The 17,959-nt window shown below is 39.5% G+C and overlaps 1 protein-coding gene across 3 annotated transcripts in view; it reads right to left on the bottom strand.

Moving 5' to 3' along the window:
* Positions 1 to 1,739: 1,739 nt before the first annotated feature.
* Positions 1,740 to 17,959, bottom strand: part of RPF2 (ribosome production factor 2 homolog) — a 35,667-nt gene continuing 19,447 nt past the window's right edge. For all 3 annotated transcript variants that reach the window (XM_073789515.1, XM_033867631.2, XM_073789516.1), the window contains exons 8-10: positions 8,666 to 8,768; positions 3,693 to 3,837; positions 1,740 to 2,942 (exon numbers count right to left, since the gene is read on the bottom strand). In XM_073789515.1, coding sequence (XP_073645616.1) covers positions 2,763 to 2,942; positions 3,693 to 3,837; positions 8,666 to 8,768 — 428 coding nt within the window. In that variant the 3' untranslated portion in view covers positions 1,740 to 2,762. The remainder of the gene's footprint in view (positions 2,943 to 3,692; positions 3,838 to 8,665; positions 8,769 to 17,959) is intronic.

The following is a 17,959-nucleotide window of genomic DNA, read 5'->3' as shown; positions in this document are numbered from 1 at the left end:
ATGGACAAAGTACCGATACCTGAAATTCCATTAAAAAACAAACCTTCTCTTCTTGGTCAAATTTAGCAGTGGTTTTAGTGATTTTAACTTCTTCCATTTTAAAGCTTCTGTGAATCCTTTCCTGGCCTCACCCTTGGGTAGGGGGGAGGAGAAGTGGCTAAAAATATAAATGAAAGGAAGGAGAGATCAGAAGCAGCTAGATAATCAGATAATTGAAAACTAACTTGGGGTAAGTTCTTTTTTGCCTTCTTTCTTTATTGATTTGGGTAATAACATCTCTACTTTGGATTATGTTCAATACCAAGAAAACAAATAGCAGCATTTAAGTTATTAAAAGGAATCAGATTTCATGAAATCATATATAGCTTGGTATTAGTATTAGCATCCTGAAAAATAGGAAAAATACAAAGGGAACGAAAGACGCCCACCAAACTGAGACAGGATCTTGAAACCGAAAAATGAGGCAGGCCACTCCATATAATCAGTGGATCAGCTTATTATAAGGCAGTTTGCTCACAGGGTGGGATAGGGTGGATGACATCCAGAAGCATCCATAACTGCCACTGGGAGAATTTTATAGTTAACCCAGGGTATGGGGGTACGTGCTTGGAAACAGGAAGTGAATTCCAAAGTCCAGATTTATGAACGGGTAACTAGTCTCATGGGCACCGGGAATACGTCAGCGAAGCTCTTCATTATTGTTTGGAGACTAACAGCACAGGGGCCACCTGGACCTAATGGTCATTAAACAACATCTATTAACTACAAAGCCCCTGACAACAGAGATTTACTACACAGTACAGCCCTAGGTAGGGTCAGCTGAAGGACGGGAGGAACTGGACAGGCCCAAGATGGCATCAGTTATGCTAACAGCCATACAGTGTGGCAGGGTCCTTCCTGTAAGTGGCTGGTGAAAAGGACCCATGGCTCTGCCTCCTGAATCTGCCTACCTTCATTATTGTTAGCTGGACCAGCCAGGGGTCACACATTGGGTAAGGGCTATGCATCCATCATTTCCTTTTTTTTTTTTTTTTTTTGTCTGCGTTGGATCTTTGTTGCTGTGTACGGCTTTCTCTAGCTGTGGTCAGTGGGGGCTACTCTTCGTTGCACTGTGTGGGCTTCTCGTTACAGTGGCTTCTCTTGTTGCGAAGCACGGGCTCAAGGTGCGTGGGCTTCAGTACTTGTGGCTCACACGCTGTAGAGAGCAGGCTCAGTAGTTGTGGCGCATGGGCTTAATTTCTCCGCGGCATGTGGGATCTTCCTGGACCAGGGCTCGAACCCGTGTCCCCTGCATTGGCAGACAGGTTCTTAACAATTGCGCCACCAGAGAAGTCCTGCATCCATCATTTCTGATGCCCCTTTCATGACGCCCCTTCTCCCCAACTATTGTCCATTGTCCATCTACTTGCAGATGGCAGGATATGAATCATTTTAATTTCGCCCTCTCTCCCCATTTAGACATATAATGCAAATGCCTACTTCCGATCTAAAACCGTGTAGTCTTTGGTTAAATGTATAATCAAGTAACAAGTGTAAATGAGTGATACCAGCTCCCTCTTTTTTAAGAGACTATTAGCCAGGAAAGGGCTGGGGAGAAGGAAGGCTAAGGAATGGGTTTAAAAGAGAAGGGAAAGGATAAAAAAACTAAAATTGAGGTTCTAGCTTTTAGCAAACTCACATAAATGCATGCACACATAGACATGGAGGAGCTCCTTGACATGGAAATGAAAACAACAGCATTTCTACTTTACATAACACATCATGGTTTATGTATGTTTGTACTTTTACAGCATAATTGGCTTGTGCTTGTATAAAGGAGCCTCTTTGCCAGGGACTCAGTCAAGGAAACTAAATTGTACATTTAGGGAACGCAAGTTTGCAGTACGAGAAGCAGGAAGCAGAAAGCTTTCCCCCACTTTCCTAGGCACAGGGCCAGTCTTCAAGAAATTTCAAAATAAGCTGTTTGGCTTTGGCTTACTCCTACTCTGTATGCAAACACCCAGGGCCTTCATGTGACCTTTAGCTACCTACGGCTACCCAGTACCCTAAAATGTCGTGTGTCTTAACTTATCTAATCTCTCCTTTCTCACTTCAACCCTTATCAAAACTTTCTTTCTCCCAAAGAAGAGGAATAGGGCTCCTTTATTAGCAGAATCTCTTAAACTAATCAATAGTAAGGTAGCATGTCAATGATCAGGTAGTGGACATCTCAGAGATCTGTTTTAAGACACAGAGCTTAAAATCTCAAAATTAATCTCTAACTGGTAGAATTTCAGGTAAAACAACAGGAAAGTAAAAAAATAAAAGTCAGGTTATATGTATATGCTGGGAGATGGGGTCAACTTTCCAGGTAGCTCATACTGAGCATGTATACAGTTACTTTGGAGCATTGCTACTTTCCATAACTTCCTCCCTTTATCTAAAGCTTAACCCAAAATTCTCTAAAATACCAATGATTGTTCTGGAGATCCCTCCTCACTCACCCACCCAACGAGATAGGAGACTTTGTATGGGGTAGGCAGAGGGAAATGTCACATCACAGAGAGAAAACGGCATACCAGGGTGTAATGTCTCCAGTAAGAGCCTAACTTTCAACCTAATACTAGTATGTTACTGTTCACAATGTATATAATATATAATTTAGGTAAATTATCAAGTTATAAAAATATACAATAAAACCTTACAAGAAACTCTGAAATAACTGATGCTTGATAAGTCTAAGTGAAGACTACAATAAAAATGCAGTTACTGGCTATATTCCATCAATCCTTTTTAATTCTCTTTGATTTTTTCTCCTGGTCTTCTGCTTTCCTTTCTGCAGGTCGCTTCTTCAACCCCTTCATTTTCCTGGTTTGTAGTTTGCTTAGGTCTTGCTTCTGCATATGAATTCTTCCATAAGTTGTACCAAAAGTATCATGAGAGACATTTTTCTTCTTCTTTGGCTATGAAACAAGAATATATTATATTTAGTTGGGTCTACTACCATGAACTGGTAAAAATCTAGTGTACAACAACTATCGTATCAACAATCTCCATTAGTGAGCACACCTTTAATGATATAGAGTCTATAGCCCTACAGCCCTTTCTCCTCCAACTTAGGTATAAACAGATCACTCAGAGCTTGTTAAAATGCCAATTCTAATTCAGTAGGACTCCGGTGGGATCTGCAAATTCAGCATTTCTAACAATTCTCAGGTAAACTGTCAGACCATACTTTGAGAAGCAACACAACAGACTAATCACTGTCATGCACTGAGAGAATTTCCTGTGTTTAGCTTAAGGATTATAACTATCATTTCAATCTTTATTGGCATTCCAGAGATGCCATGTCTACTTGCTTTTTAAAACCATTCAAAAGTCAAAACACATTTTATGCAAGTATGGGTTACACATACTATGCTTGAAATTACATTTTCACAATGCCTAAAATGAGCCCCATTTTTGCTGAAAACTGGCAGTCTTGACTACTAGGAAGCTCTCAGCAACACCTGATGCCTGGTTTCTACAATTTTATTATCAATTATGGTTGGCTTATTTGCTTCTTCCTCCTTTCTTTGGCTCTGAGAGTCTAATTTTATCTATTTTATTGACCTCTTTATGTATGCTCTTCAATATAATATGCCACAAATCCTTTTTTGGAAAGAAGAATGGAATATACAAATAAACATGGCACCAAGCTACAAGCCATGTACCTTGAGGGCTTTGGGCATTTTCATAGATAACTTATAAAGGTCATCTGATGCTAGGTGTGTCCTCCTCAGAACCAGATCCAATGAGGGTCCCATCTCCTCCAATTCAATCCGAGGTGTTCTGCAGCCAGATTTCTTCAACAGCAACCTTTATGAAATAGCAAAAAAGAAATGTTGCTTTGACTTTGATAAAAGTCCCGCCGCCCTCCCCACAAATATTTTTGTTCTAGAAGATTACAGTTCCATAAAATATCATAAAATGTTTAGAAAGGCTAAGCTTAGAGACTTCCCTGGCAGTCCAGTGGTTAAGGCTCTGCGCTCCCAATGCAGGGGGAATGGGTTTTATCCCTAGTCAGGGAACTAATATCCCAGATACCACATAGCATGGCCAAAAAGATTAAAAAAAAAAAGGAAAGGCTAAGCTTAATACTTTATATATTTAGACCAAGTGTTTTCTTTTTATTTTTTTTAAATAAATTTATTTATTTTATTTATTTATTTTTGGCTGCACTGGGCCTTCGTTGCTGCTTGCGGGCTTTCTCTAGTTGCAGCGAGCAGGGGCTACTCTTTGTTGCGCTGCGTGGCTTCTCGTTGCGGTGGCTTCTCTTGTTTCGGAGCACAGGCTCTAGGTGCATGGGCTTCAGTAGTTGTGGCATGTGGGCTCAATAGTTGTGGCTCGCAGGCTCAGTAGCTGTGGTGCATGGGCTTAGTTGCTCTGCGGCATGTGGGATCTTCCCGCACCAGGGCTCGAACCCGTGTCCCCTGCATTGGCAGGCGGATTCTTAACCACTGAACCACCAGGGAAGCCCCAAGACCAAGTATTTTCTTTAGTCTACTTATTTTCAAAATAAAACATAAGAGTATGCAATACTGTTGAGAAACAGCAGGTGATATAGTTCTAAGAAGTGAAGTGGAATCCTTTTATTTGACTTCTTCATCTTACGCAAGATTTACATGATTATAAAAAAATCTTAATTGGGTTTTTGAGACATTATATTACATGATTGATTAACAAATTCTTATTTCTCTAAGACCTATTCAGAATCAACTTTTGTCCATAGCATAGACATTTACTGATCTCTATAGATTGGAATGAACTTAATATAACAAAACCACAACTTTCTAGATACCATATGTCCAAATAGCTCTGGATTTGAAAGCATATGAAGGATACAATGGGGAGGAAGGGAGAGTCACAAATTCTTTTTTTGTGAGAGATACAACAAGAACTGCTCAAAGACCTGAAGGTTTTTTGAGTTAAAAGACTCAATTTGTTACTGTGGCCAGATCTCCATACAGGGGAAAAAAAAGGACTAAATAATAATGTTTTTAAAAGATCAGCCTTGGGCTTCCCTGGTGGCACAGTGGTTTAAAATCTGCCTGCTAATGCAGGTCACATGGGTTCGAGCCCCGGTCTGGGAAGATCCCATATGCCACGGAGCAACTAAGCCCGTGAGCCACAACTACTGAGCCTGCGCGTCTGGAGCCTGTGCTCCACAACAAGAGAGGCCGCGAGAGTGAGAGGCCCGCACACCGCGATGAAGAGTGGCCCCCGCTTGCCACAACTAGAGAAAGCCCTCGCACAGAAAGTTAAGAACTATTGCCCAGAACCTTTACACCCATGTAAATCTCCATTTCAGATCTTAACCTCAAGCTTTGTTTGTTTTGTTTCCCTATAAGCTCTAAATCAAAAGTGACATTCGGGCTTCCCTGGTGGCGCAGTGGTTGAGAGTCCGCCTGCCGATGCAGGGGGCGCAGGTTCGTGCCCTGGACCGGAAGGATCCCACGTGCCGCAGAGCGGCTGGGCCTGTGAGCCATGGCCGCTGGGCCTGCGTGTCCGGAGACTGTGCTTGCCTATTTCTTGAGAAAGACTGGCATTACCACTCTTGTTTAAATTGCAATTTCCTTATTTTTCTCCCTTCCATATCCCTCTCTTCTGTTGACATTCTGTTTTCATTACTTAACTCCTTGCCTAGAACGTTGTGTTTGCTTTTTAAGGTACGCTAATACTTCCTGTTTTGCATATTTCTCCCCATAAAACCTACCCAATGCCATGGCAAAGGCATACGTGGCAGTTACTAAAGATCTTCAGTTTCATATTAATAGCTCTGGCCCTATAGTGAATAAAATTCTCCAAGGAATTAATTATTATAGGATATACAGGAAGGTGCCAGTAACACTATGATTTATTTCCCCCAAACAGGAAAGGTCAAAGGTTCTATTAATGTAATTCCATGCTCAGAGTTCCTTTCATACAAGAAGCTCAAAACCATTTTATAAGCCTTACTGATCTTCACAAATTAATAAGCGTCAATATTAACTACCTTTAACCAACTGCCTAAGGGCTGGTTGGAAGAGGGCAGGACACCCAAGAGCAGCCTGTGAGAATGCCTGAGGAGCCACAGTAGGTCAGACACACTTCTATGGCACATTCCCACCTCTATCTGCACCCCTCTCCCTCTCATAAAGGAGAATTATCCGTCTCAGAGGGACCTCAGAATTACCTATATGATATTACTACACTTTGCAAAGGAAAAACAGGGGCCCTGAGAAGTGACTTGCCCATGTCATGTGGCAAAGCCTGGCAAAGAGCCAGGTCACTAGGCTCAGAGGTGATGCTCATTCCCGGGACCACCTCTTCCTTCCTCTCCCAAGCAGAGCACAGCCCTTGGAGGCTAAGCTAATCCACATCTAGGGATTTTCCCCAGTAGCAGCTTGCTCTCAATCACACTGTCCACTTTCTATTTCAAATCAATAGCTAGCAGGTATTACAGGATATAGATATGAAAAGCTGGGATTAAAATTTTACACTAGAAAAAAAAAAAAAAAAAATTTTACATTAGGGGGGCTTCCCTAGTGGCGCAGTGGTTGAGAGTCCGCCTGCCGATGCAGGGGACACGGGTTCGTGCCCCGGTCCGTGAAGATCCCACATGCCGTGGAGCAGCTGGGCCCGTGAGCCATGGCAGCTGAGCCTGCGCGTCTGGAGCCTGTGCTCCGCAAGGGGAGAGGCCACAACACTGAGAGGCCCGCGTACAGCAAAAAAAAAAAAAAAAAAAAATTTTACAATAGGGTTTCTGATCTTAAAAATTCAGATCTTGGGACTTCCCTGGTGGTCCGGTGGTTAAGAACCTGCCTTCCAATGCAGGGGACGTAGGTTCAATCCCTGGTCAGGGGAACTAAGATCCCACATGCCACAGGGCAACTAAGCCCTGTCACAACTACTAAGCCCATGGGCCTCAACTAGAGAGCCCATGTGCCACAAACTACAGAGCCCACGCACTCTGGAGCCCATGCAAAACTAGCGAAGCCTGCGTGCTGCAACTGAAAGATCCTGCATGGTGCAAAGAAGACCCTCAGTGCCGCAGCTAAGTCCCAATGCAGCCAAAAATAAATACATAAATACATAAATAAATAAAATAATTTCGTAAAAATTTCAAATCTTTTTTTTTCATTATGGCAGATGCCATGCTAACCTAACAGTGATTCCAGCAATTACATACTCCTTAAAGTAAGTGGATGGACGAATATGTGTAGTTACACTGCCAATTTATCCTTGTTCTTAAGACTGATTTGCTAATTTTCTGTCCATTTTGCTTTATTTCTCTGTATTTTCTTTCTTTCTTTACAAATTTATCTTTCTTTTCACTAAATACAAGTTCTGATACAAGAGAATACTTCCTTTGAAATTGTTCACCATGAGTTTTAGATTATTATTATTCATTTCTCATTCTCAAAGACTTTTATCTTTATTTTTTAGCTCCTTTGTATCCCAGGGTCTCCTTGTTTAACATAAGTTTTCAAAAAGATTTTTTTTTATGTTAGTGATTTTTCATCTTTTATCTCTTGCTCTATAAATAGGAGTCACCTACTTCATAATATTCTTAGCTGCCCCAAAATCAAGTTTGGAAATGAAAACAACAGATTATAGGGACTTTCAATCTCAACTAGTTAAAAATGATTATAAAATCCTTTGCCTGTTATTATTTAAATGAGAAAAAAATAGAAAAATAGAAATGGTGGTACCACTCATGTGGTGAAAAGAACCGAGCATCTCTGACTCCATACAGTTGAGACAAAGATGGACATTACTAACAAAAAAGAGGTGATTACTTAGTTCATTTGGATGTTCACTGGACACAAGCTGGTCAACCATGTATTCCATTATGATAAAAAAACAAAATTAAAACCATGGATGAAATGCTGAAGTCCACGAATGGTTGCACAAACGGCACCACTGCACGAAGACACTGTCAACACTGGGCTGCCGGCGCTCAGGCCGCACTGCCACGCCACAGCGCGAAGCAGATGTCAGGCTGAATTCAATGTACCAAGGGAGGCAGTTAGTGGGAGTCAATGTATTCTCTAGGAAAGTGTGTGCTCCATCAATCAGCGCTAACACTTTATTTTAAATACGGGAAAAAACAAGTCATGCTTACCTCAAAAGGCAGTTGCAGCACGTCATTAAGGTTTTTATGAAAACAGAATGTGCTTGTTAGGATTTATATTTATATTGTGGTGGGGGTATGGGTAGAGGCCTGGGCTGGAGAAAGAAGGTAAAATGAATCTAGCCACTGAATCTTATTACTTTCAGACTCCATTTTTTAGACTCAGGACTTTGAGATTTGCTTTGGCTGGGCTAAGACTTGTGGCTTGGCGCTCTAAATTTAGTCAAGAAAAACAGGGAGATACTGCATAAAAGTATGGCAAGTTAGGACTGAATAAGCGTTCTAAGCTCAGAGGGAGTGTACTGTTTGATGCCCCAGGGCCCTGGAAAAGCAGGGTTTCTGGGAGGCAGAAGTTAGCAGGGGAGTGACAGACCTGAGGATCAGCACAGAGCTACTTTGTCACTGCTATTCTGAAAACTCTCCAAATAAACTTTTGGCCAGACACCAATTCTAAGTCTGAGCTCTATAAAACAGTCACACTAAAATGCTAACCCTGAGGATTAACAAAAACATGCTAAGAAATGCACTTACTTATAGCTTCGAAAGTAAATCTTCCCATTCAGTGCAGTGAAGTGCAGAACATACTCTAAACCAGCCAGACGGACATTTGATACTGTGGGGCCTCTGAAGAAATCTAAAAGCACACATCAGGTTGTTTGGGGAAAAAAAAAAGATTAATTAAGATTAATTAAAAGATCAATTAAAAATAATTAAAATTAATTAAAATAATTAATTAATTAAAAATTTTAAAAGATTAATTAAGATTAATTAAAAGACTAATTAAAATTAATTAACTTTAATTAATTAAAAGATTAATTAAAATCTTAATTAAAAGACTAATTAAGATTAATTGTTACAAATCAGCTGCACTCTAAACGCAACTCTCTGTATCTCATCTAAAAAGCAGCACAAAAACTCATGCCTGAAAAATCTGATGGTCCCGCCCCTCTACCATTTAATCTCATGACTGTATTTCTGTTTAATTCACTGAGCCATGTAATTTTTCAGTTTTGCAGTTCTCCCTCTAAGCCAATGCTCAGCACCAGAGTATAACAGGTTTATTGTGAACAGTAATTTTTTAGAAAATGTAAAACAAGGTATACAATTTTAATCAACTAAGACAGACAGGTTAAGATGGCAAAAGTCTATAAAAATGGCTGTTCAAACTTTGACTATTAAATTGAACTAGTGTTTGTCATATGGCAGACGCCAACAAACAAGAAAATTCTAACAAGGTATCTCAATTATATGAGCAAAGAAAAGCTATCTAGTGTCAAAGCCAGAAAAGAACCATCAAGATCAATGAGTAGACTGTTTTCCCACAGAGTGGTAATAATACCCAAGTGGCACATATGAGATAATTTTAAATGATACACAGGCAGATATAATCTACAATGCATTATTTATGTTATCATACACCATTTTGCACTGAGAGTAGGGACATAGGGTTTCCTTTTAAAAAGAGGAGTCAGGGGCTTCCCTGGTGGCGCAGTGGTTGAGAGTCCGCCTGCCAATGCAGGGGACACGGGTTCGTGCCCCGGTCCGGGAAGATCCCACATGCCGCAGAGCGGCTGGGTGAGCCTGTGCGTCCGGAGCCTGTGCTCTGCAACGGGAGAGGCCACGGCAGTGAGAGGCCCACGTACCGCAAAAAAAATAAATAAAAATAAAAAATAAAAAGAGGAGTCAATTTAAAGAAAAATCTCCAGTGAACAATGCTATGGATACTACACAGACATGGCTAACGTTATGAAGGTGGCACATGAATGAAAAGAGTTTGGAAAACAGCAAACAAGTTTGGTCACCTCATTTTTACAGATAAAAAGACTGAACTTGGGGGGAGGCTAAATGGGAACACATGAATAACATCTAGCTAAGACAAAGTTAGGCATAAAAGGGTCATCCAAATTAATTCCTTAGGAAGAGGTGCCCTAAGACAGGTGATGTCATAAACAGGAAATATCTCATTCTGTCCCAATCTGTAGCCACTCAGCACTTGCTTCCCTCCTCCCATTAGCTCATAAGATGGGAATTATCTCCATGTGCATGGACATATACATCTTTTACAGTTTGCTTTTTCCTTCTTACAAATAACTAAAAGAAAATCACATCACTAACATACATAAAGCAGACGTTAAGTGTGCATACCCTTGTACACACCACCCTTCCTTACTACCACAAATAAAAATCCCTTGGGGGTACTTTTATAAACCAAATATGTACGTTTTCAAGGTATTTTGATCTAAAAATTGATTTTAATTAATGAAGAACTTTCCCATAGTTTTGCCAAAACCTGACTCTCCTTCAGTGGCCAAGTTAATAAAGCCCCACTCACGGTTGTGGCAGCATTATTGAAGTCAGAGTCATTCTGGGGAACAAGATATGTACATTCCAGTCTCCCCTGAAACAGTTTTTGTAATGCAAACCTTATAGGCATGTGCTTTTTCCATAAGCTTTTAAGAAAGAAAAAAAAAACAAAAAAAGAATGAAATGAGGTAGAAAGTTTTAAGAACATTGACCCTTACCTCACACCATATACAAAAATTAACTCAAAATGGATCATAAACCTAAATGTAAGATCTAAAGTTATAAGACTTCAAAAAAATATTTATAAGAGAAAAAAATCTTTGCAATCTTGGGATAAGCAAAGGTTTCTTAAACAAAACACTGTATGAACAACCATTAAAGAAAAAAATTGGATAAAGTACACTTCACAAAAATTTAAAATTTCTGCTCTTTAAAAGACATCACTGTTTGCAGATTACATGATACTATACACAGAAAATCCTAAATATGCCACCAAAAAACTACTAGAGTTCATCAATGAATACAGTAAAGTTGCAGGATATAAAATTAATACACAGAAATTTGTTGCATTTCTATACACTAACAGCACACTGTCAGAGAAATACCTAGGAATAAACCTACCTAGGGAGTTAAAAGACCTATACTTGGAAACCTGTAAGACATGGATGAAAGAAATTGAAGACAACAGAAACACATGGAAAGATATACTGTGTTCATGGATTGAAAGAATTAATATTGTTAAAATGACCATAATACTCTATAGATTCAATGCAACCCCTATCAAAATACCAATGCCATAGAACTAGAATAATTTTAAAATGTGTATGGAAACACAAAAGACACAAATAGTCAAAACAATCTTGAGAAAAAACAGAGCTGGAGGAATCATGCTCCCTGACTTCAGACAGACAGAAAAACAGTTACATGGATCAATGGAACAGAATAGAGAGCCCAGAAATAAACTCACATACTTAAGGTCAATTAATCTATGACAAAGGAAGCAAGCATATACAATGTTGAAAAATCTCTTTGGTAAATGGTGCTGGGAAAACTGGACAGCTACACGTAAAAGAATGAAATCAGAACATTTTCTCACACAATATATAAAAATAAACTCAAAATGCATTAAAGATCTAAATGTAAGACCAGAAACTACAAAACTCCTAGAAGAAAACATAGGCAGAACACTCTTTGACATAAATCGTAGCAATATTTTTTTTTGAACCTGTCTCCTAAGGCAAAGGAAACACAAGCAAAAATAAACAAATGGGACCTACTTAAACCTAAAAGCAGAAGACCTGACTAGACATTTTTCCAAAGAACACATACTGATGGCCAACAGGCACATGAAAAGATGATCAACACTGCTAATCATCAGAAAAATGCTAATCAAAAGCACAATGAAATATCACCTTACACCAGTCAGAATGGCTATCATCAAAAAGACCACTAATAACAAATGTTAGTGAGGATGTAGAGAAAATGGAGTCCCTGTAGGAATGTAAGTTCTACAGGCACTGAGGAAAACAATATAGAGGTTCCTAAAAAACTAAAAATAAAACTATCATATCCAGCAATTCCACTCCTGGGTACATATCCAAAGAAAACAACACACTAATTTGAAAGGATACATGTACTACCTCAATGTTCACAGCAGCATGATTTACAATAGCCAAGATATGGAAGCAACCTAAGTGTCCATACACACACACGCACACACACGCACACACACATACATACAATGAAATACCACTCAGCCATCAAAAGAATGAAATTTTGCCATTTGCAGCAACATGGATGGACTTGGAGAGCATCATGCTAAGTGAAATTAGAGGAAGACAATGTATGATATCACTTGTATGTGGAATCTAAAAAATACAACAAACTAGTGCACATAACAAAAAGGAAGCTGACTCACAGATATAGAGAACCAGTGGTTACCAGTAGGGAGAGGGAAAGGCGAGGGGCAAGAGAGGGACACGGGCTTAAAGGTACGAACTACTATGCATAAAATAAATAAGCTACAAGGATATACTGTACAGCACAGGGAATATAGCCAACAATTTATAATAACTGTAAGTGTAGCATAATCTTTAAAAATTGTGAATTGGGCTTCCCTGGTGGCGCAGTGGTTGAGAGTCTGCCTGCCGATGCAGGGGACACAGGTTCGCGCCCCGGTCTGGGAAGATCCCACATGCCACGGAGCGGCTGGGCCCGTGAGCCATGGCAGCTGAGCCTGCGCGTCCGGAGCCTGTGCTCCGCAACGGGAGAGGCCACAACAGTGAGAGGCCCACGTACAGCAAAAAAAAAAAAAAAAAAAAAATTGTGAATCACTATGTTGTACACCTGAAACTTACATAATATTATAAATCAGCTATATCTCGATAAAAATTTTTTTTTTAAAAAAGACATCATTAAAAACAAAAAGGCAAGGGACTTCCCTGGTGGTGCAGTGGTTAAAGACTCCGTTCTTCCACTGCAGGGGGAGCGAGTTCAATCCCTGGTTGGGGAACTAAGATCCCACATGCTGCATGGTGTGGCCAATAAATAAATACATAAATCAATAAAACAAAAAGGCAAGCCACAGTCCAGGAGAGAATATTCAAAGATATATGTCAGACAGACAAAAGACTTCTCTCTCTCTCTCACTCACTCACACACACACACACACACACACACACACACACACTCTTCCACATTAGTACCCGATAAAAAGACAAATAACCAAATAAAAAAATCAGGCAAAGATCTGAACACACACTTTACCAAAGATATACAAATGGCCAATAAGCACATGAAAAGATGTTCAACCTTATAAGTCACCAGAAAATGCAAATTAAAACTGCAACACTACCACTCCTTTATTTTGTAGATTTGACTTTGGAAACATATTACTGTCAGTATTCAACACCTATTAGAGTAACTAAAATTAAAAAGAACGGCCTACCAAGTATTGACAAGGAGATGGAGCCCCTACAGTTAGTGGGAATGCAAAATAGTGCAACCATGTTAAACAGTTTGGCAGTTTCTTAAAAATGTTTAACATAGGGCTTCCCTGGTGGCACAGTGGTTGAGAATCTGCCTGCCAATGCGGGGGACACGGGTTCGAGCCCTGGTCTGGGAGGATCCCACATGCCGCGGAGCAGCTGGGCCCATGAGCCACAACTATTGAGCCCGTGCGTCTGGAGCCTGTGCTCCGCAACAAGAGAGGCCACGACAGTGAGAGGCCCACGCAAAAAAAAAAAAATGTTTAACATACGCTATTCAAATGGTCCAACCATTTTATTCCTAGGTATTCACCCAAAGGAAATGAAAACATAGGTCCTCACAAAAATTTGTATATAAATGTTCATAGCAGTTCTACTGGTAATAATTAAAAGCTGGAATCAATCTAAATGTCCATCAACAGATGAAGGTATAAACAAACTGCAGAATAGCTATAAATGGAATACTGCTCGGTTATAAAAAGAAATGGAGGATTGATACATACAACAACATGAATGAATCTCAAAACAAACTGAGTGAAAGAAGTCAGGCCAAGAAAAGTACATACTCTATGATTCCATTTACCTAAATTCTGGAAAATGCAAAAATGACAGAAAGCAGATCAATGTTTGCTTAGAATAGAGAAAAATAATGGATTACCAAAGGGCACAGGGAAATTCTGGGGGGTGGTGGAAAGGTTCTATATCTTGATTGCAGTGGTGTTTTTAGAGGTATATAAATATGTCAAAATCCATTAAATTTTAAAACTTTAAATATGTGCATTTGGACTTCCCTGGTGGCGCAATGGTTAAGAATCCATCTGCCAATGCAGGGTTCGATCCCTGGTGCAGGAAGATCCCACATGCCGCGGAGCAACTAAGCCTGTGTGCCACAACTACTGAGCCTGTGCGCTAGAGCCCGCATGCCACAACTACTGCAGCCCGCGCGCCTAGAGCCCGTGATCCGCAACAAGAGAAGCCACCGCCTGCACACCGCATCGAAGAGTAGGCCCCACTTGCTGCAACTAGAGAAAGCCCGTGCGCAGCAACAAAAACCCAATGCAGCCAAAAAATAAAACTTTAAAAAAAAGAATTAAAAAAAGAATTTAAAAATAAATACGTGCACTTGATTGTATGTAAATCATATCCCAAAAAATAATTTATAATGAAAAAACTTAATAAAGTTATCCCTAAAAATTGAAAACAAAATGAAATGAACCTGTGTATTGGGCTGAAGGCATAATCATACAGAAAAGCACTGTTTCAAATGACTTCAAAACACAGTAATTTGACCATATTCCTAATAGGATATATAGACATACAGAACTGCAAAAAAAAAAACCACACACACAAAAGAAACCAAACACCATTCAGTTGCACTCAATATTCATACTACCAGTAGTAATAACAGTATTTTATTCTGAGACTGTTGTATGTGTAGTACAGTATAAAGTAAATGCATCATTATGTTGGAGTCATTGAGAACCTGGATTTTTGTCATGGATGAAAGAAGGTATGTACGTGTACATATCCTTCTGTCCTAAATTTGAGTTAGAAGTTTCAGTATGAACTCAGGATATATTTTATCTTAACAAATAAATCTCATAGTTCTGTCCACTGAAAAAGCCTAGAAACAATGACCAACCCAGAAATACTCCCTAGCACACAAAATGTGATTTCTAAAATAATCTCACTTAAAAAAAACCCAGGATCCTTACAGAAATAGCTGATTCCAGGACTGGAGCAATTAAAGTACAAGAGGAGTCTAAAACATCAAGGGGGTGATGGATTAAAATGTGTTGAAACTCAGAGCACTGTCAAAAAGGCTGACCCTAAACTGGGCAGGAATGATGGTTGAGGTAAAAAGGAAGATATTATGAGAATAGGGATAAGGAGAAAAACCTGGTTAAACAGAAATAAGGGGGTAGCAGATAAATTGGTTATAATTAGAAAGAAAGCCCCAGTTTGGACATTTTTTCAACGGATCAATTCCAAGCAAAAATAACACCTTTAGTGTGACTGTGTCCATGAGTAAAAACACTGGGAAAGGGCACAGGAGGATGACCAGGGTGTTGACGGGAAAGACTGGGGGATGTGGAGTCAGAGAATGGATAAGATCCTGATTCTGACACTTACTAACTCTTCACTCTGGACATCAGTGAACTGGTCTCAATTTCTTCATCCACAACATGGGAATAATATTACCATAATGAACTGAATGTTTGTTTAACCTCTAGTGTGACTATATTTGGAAATAAGGCTTCTAAGGAAGTACTTAAGGTTAAATGAGGTATGTCATAAGGGTAGGGTCTGCTCCCATAGGATTAGAGTCCATATAAGAAGAGACACCAGAAAACTTAAACCCCTCTTTCCTCTGTCTATCTCCCTCCTTCCCTTCCTCCCCAAGGAAAAGCCTTGTAAGCACAAAGCAAGAAGCCAGCAAGAGAGTCCTCACCAGAAACCTGGACTTCTAGAACTGTGAGAAAATACATTTCTGTTGCTTATGAGCCACCCAGTCTATGGTCTTTTGTATGGCACCCTGAGCAGACTAATACAATTATCTCTGTAGAGCTGTAGAAAGGATTAAATTTAATAAATTACCTGACCTAATCTATGGCAGTTATTTTCATTATTATATGTATTAAAGTGGAATAAGAATTAGGAAATGAGAAAGGTTAAAAAAAAATTATAACAATGACCACAGATGTAGATATGACCACTAATATAGACAAAGGCAATGAAGAAAAAAAAAAACAAAACCCAGTTAGGTAGTTAAGTTAAAGGTAGGCTTTAAAGGGACACTTAATAAAACTAACCTATTACTTGATTCATTATCATCTTTATATACGAGGAGTAGTCATACTAAAAAATAACCATAAAAAGTAGGATGGACTGGGAGTTCCATGGTGATCTAGTGGTTAGGATTTGGCACTTTCACTACTGTGGCCTGGGTTCAATCCCTGGTCCTTTTTGGGGAACTGAGATCCCACAAGCCACACGGCACAACCAGAATTAAAAAAAAAAAAATTAGGATGGACTGAATCAAAAAACAGGCACTGGTTTTCTGTAAAGAAAAGCAGGACCTGCTAAGATTAACTACAAATCTATATAATATTTAAAGCAAAAGAGAAGCAAAATTCGAATGAACAAAATGGGTATCTGGCATGAAAATACTGAAGTAACTTTTCTTTCTGGCCAATTACAAAAAGAAAACAAAAACACAACTTCCAAACAGGAAAAAAGCCCTTGATAAAATTCTCTTTACCTACTGCTCTACATTATTTCATTTGAACACACAACACAAACCAAGAACTCTGCAACTTTCTTACTTCTTATTTATATTAAAAACTCAACTTTGCTTAGTGCCAGACAATGTCACTCCATCCTGCTACCTGTCTTTCTTCTTTCTTAATTCCTTTTTGGTTTTCACTCCCTCCCTCTCATTACTGCATCATGTGGTTATTCCTGCCATCTAGTGGAAGCACAAAATAGTAAGACAAAACCATTTAAACAGAAGCAACAAAGCTCTGTTATAACAAATTATAAGTAATTCCCTCACTAATAATAATTATACAGAAGAACAAGGGGAAAAAAGCAGGAAATCTGAGCCAACGCAGTACAACTACTAGGAATCTTGGCTAAAAAAAATTCCCTTGATGTTTTGGGCTATGTAATATTCAAAGAAATGTTGGTCGCTGTCTTCCATGTATGATTTTTTTTTAATTAATTTATTTTTTTGGCTACGTTGGGTCTTTGTTGCTGCGTGCGGGCTTTCTCTAGCTGAGGTGAGTGGGGGCTACTCTTCGTTGCGGTGCAACGTGCAATGCAGGCTTCTCATTGCAGTGGCTTCTCTTGTGGAGCACGGGCTCTAGGTGCATGGATTTCAGTAGCTGTGGCACGCAGGCTCAGTAGTTGTGGCTCACAGGCTCTAGAGCGCAGGCTCAGCAGTTGTGGTGCACGGGCTTAGTTGCTCCGTGGCATGTGGGATCTTCCCGGACCAGGGATCAAACCCGTGTCCCCTGCACTGGCAGGCGGATTCTTAACCACTGCGTCACCAGGGAAGTCCCTTTTCTTTTTTTTTTTTAATTCATGGAAAACAGAGGTAAGAACCTATAGCAAAGACTCTGCAAAGGAATTATTCACCGTGGGCAGGATGAAGAGCAGAAGAAGAAAAGCACAGGCTTTGGGTTTTGATTCTGCTTCACCTACTTAATGGCTCTTAACCACTCTGAGCCTCCAACTTCCCATCTGTAAAATGAAATGTTACCAAACTCAAGAGTTTTAGTAAGGATTAAACAGGTAACAGTGATACTTAGTTTTTCAAAAATAGCCATTATGAACAAGAGAAATGAGAAGTCCCGAAAACTGTATTCCTAACAATAAGAGCATAACTAATCCCAATAAGGAAAACCGAAAGCAATGTGTCTGCCCACAAACATTCTTTGGTTGGCTCAGATTTGTAAAAAGCATGTATATAATTTATAATATATCCCCCACCAACTTTTCAAAAGTCATCTAGGGCAAAGTATATAAAAAT

Source organism: Tursiops truncatus, chromosome 12 (genome assembly GCF_011762595.2).
Source record: "Tursiops truncatus isolate mTurTru1 chromosome 12, mTurTru1.mat.Y, whole genome shotgun sequence".
NCBI classification, from domain to species: Eukaryota; Metazoa; Chordata; class Mammalia; order Artiodactyla; family Delphinidae; genus Tursiops; species Tursiops truncatus.
The sequence above is the reverse complement of the archived record's forward strand: the minus strand, read 5'-3'. Positions and strand labels throughout refer to the sequence as shown.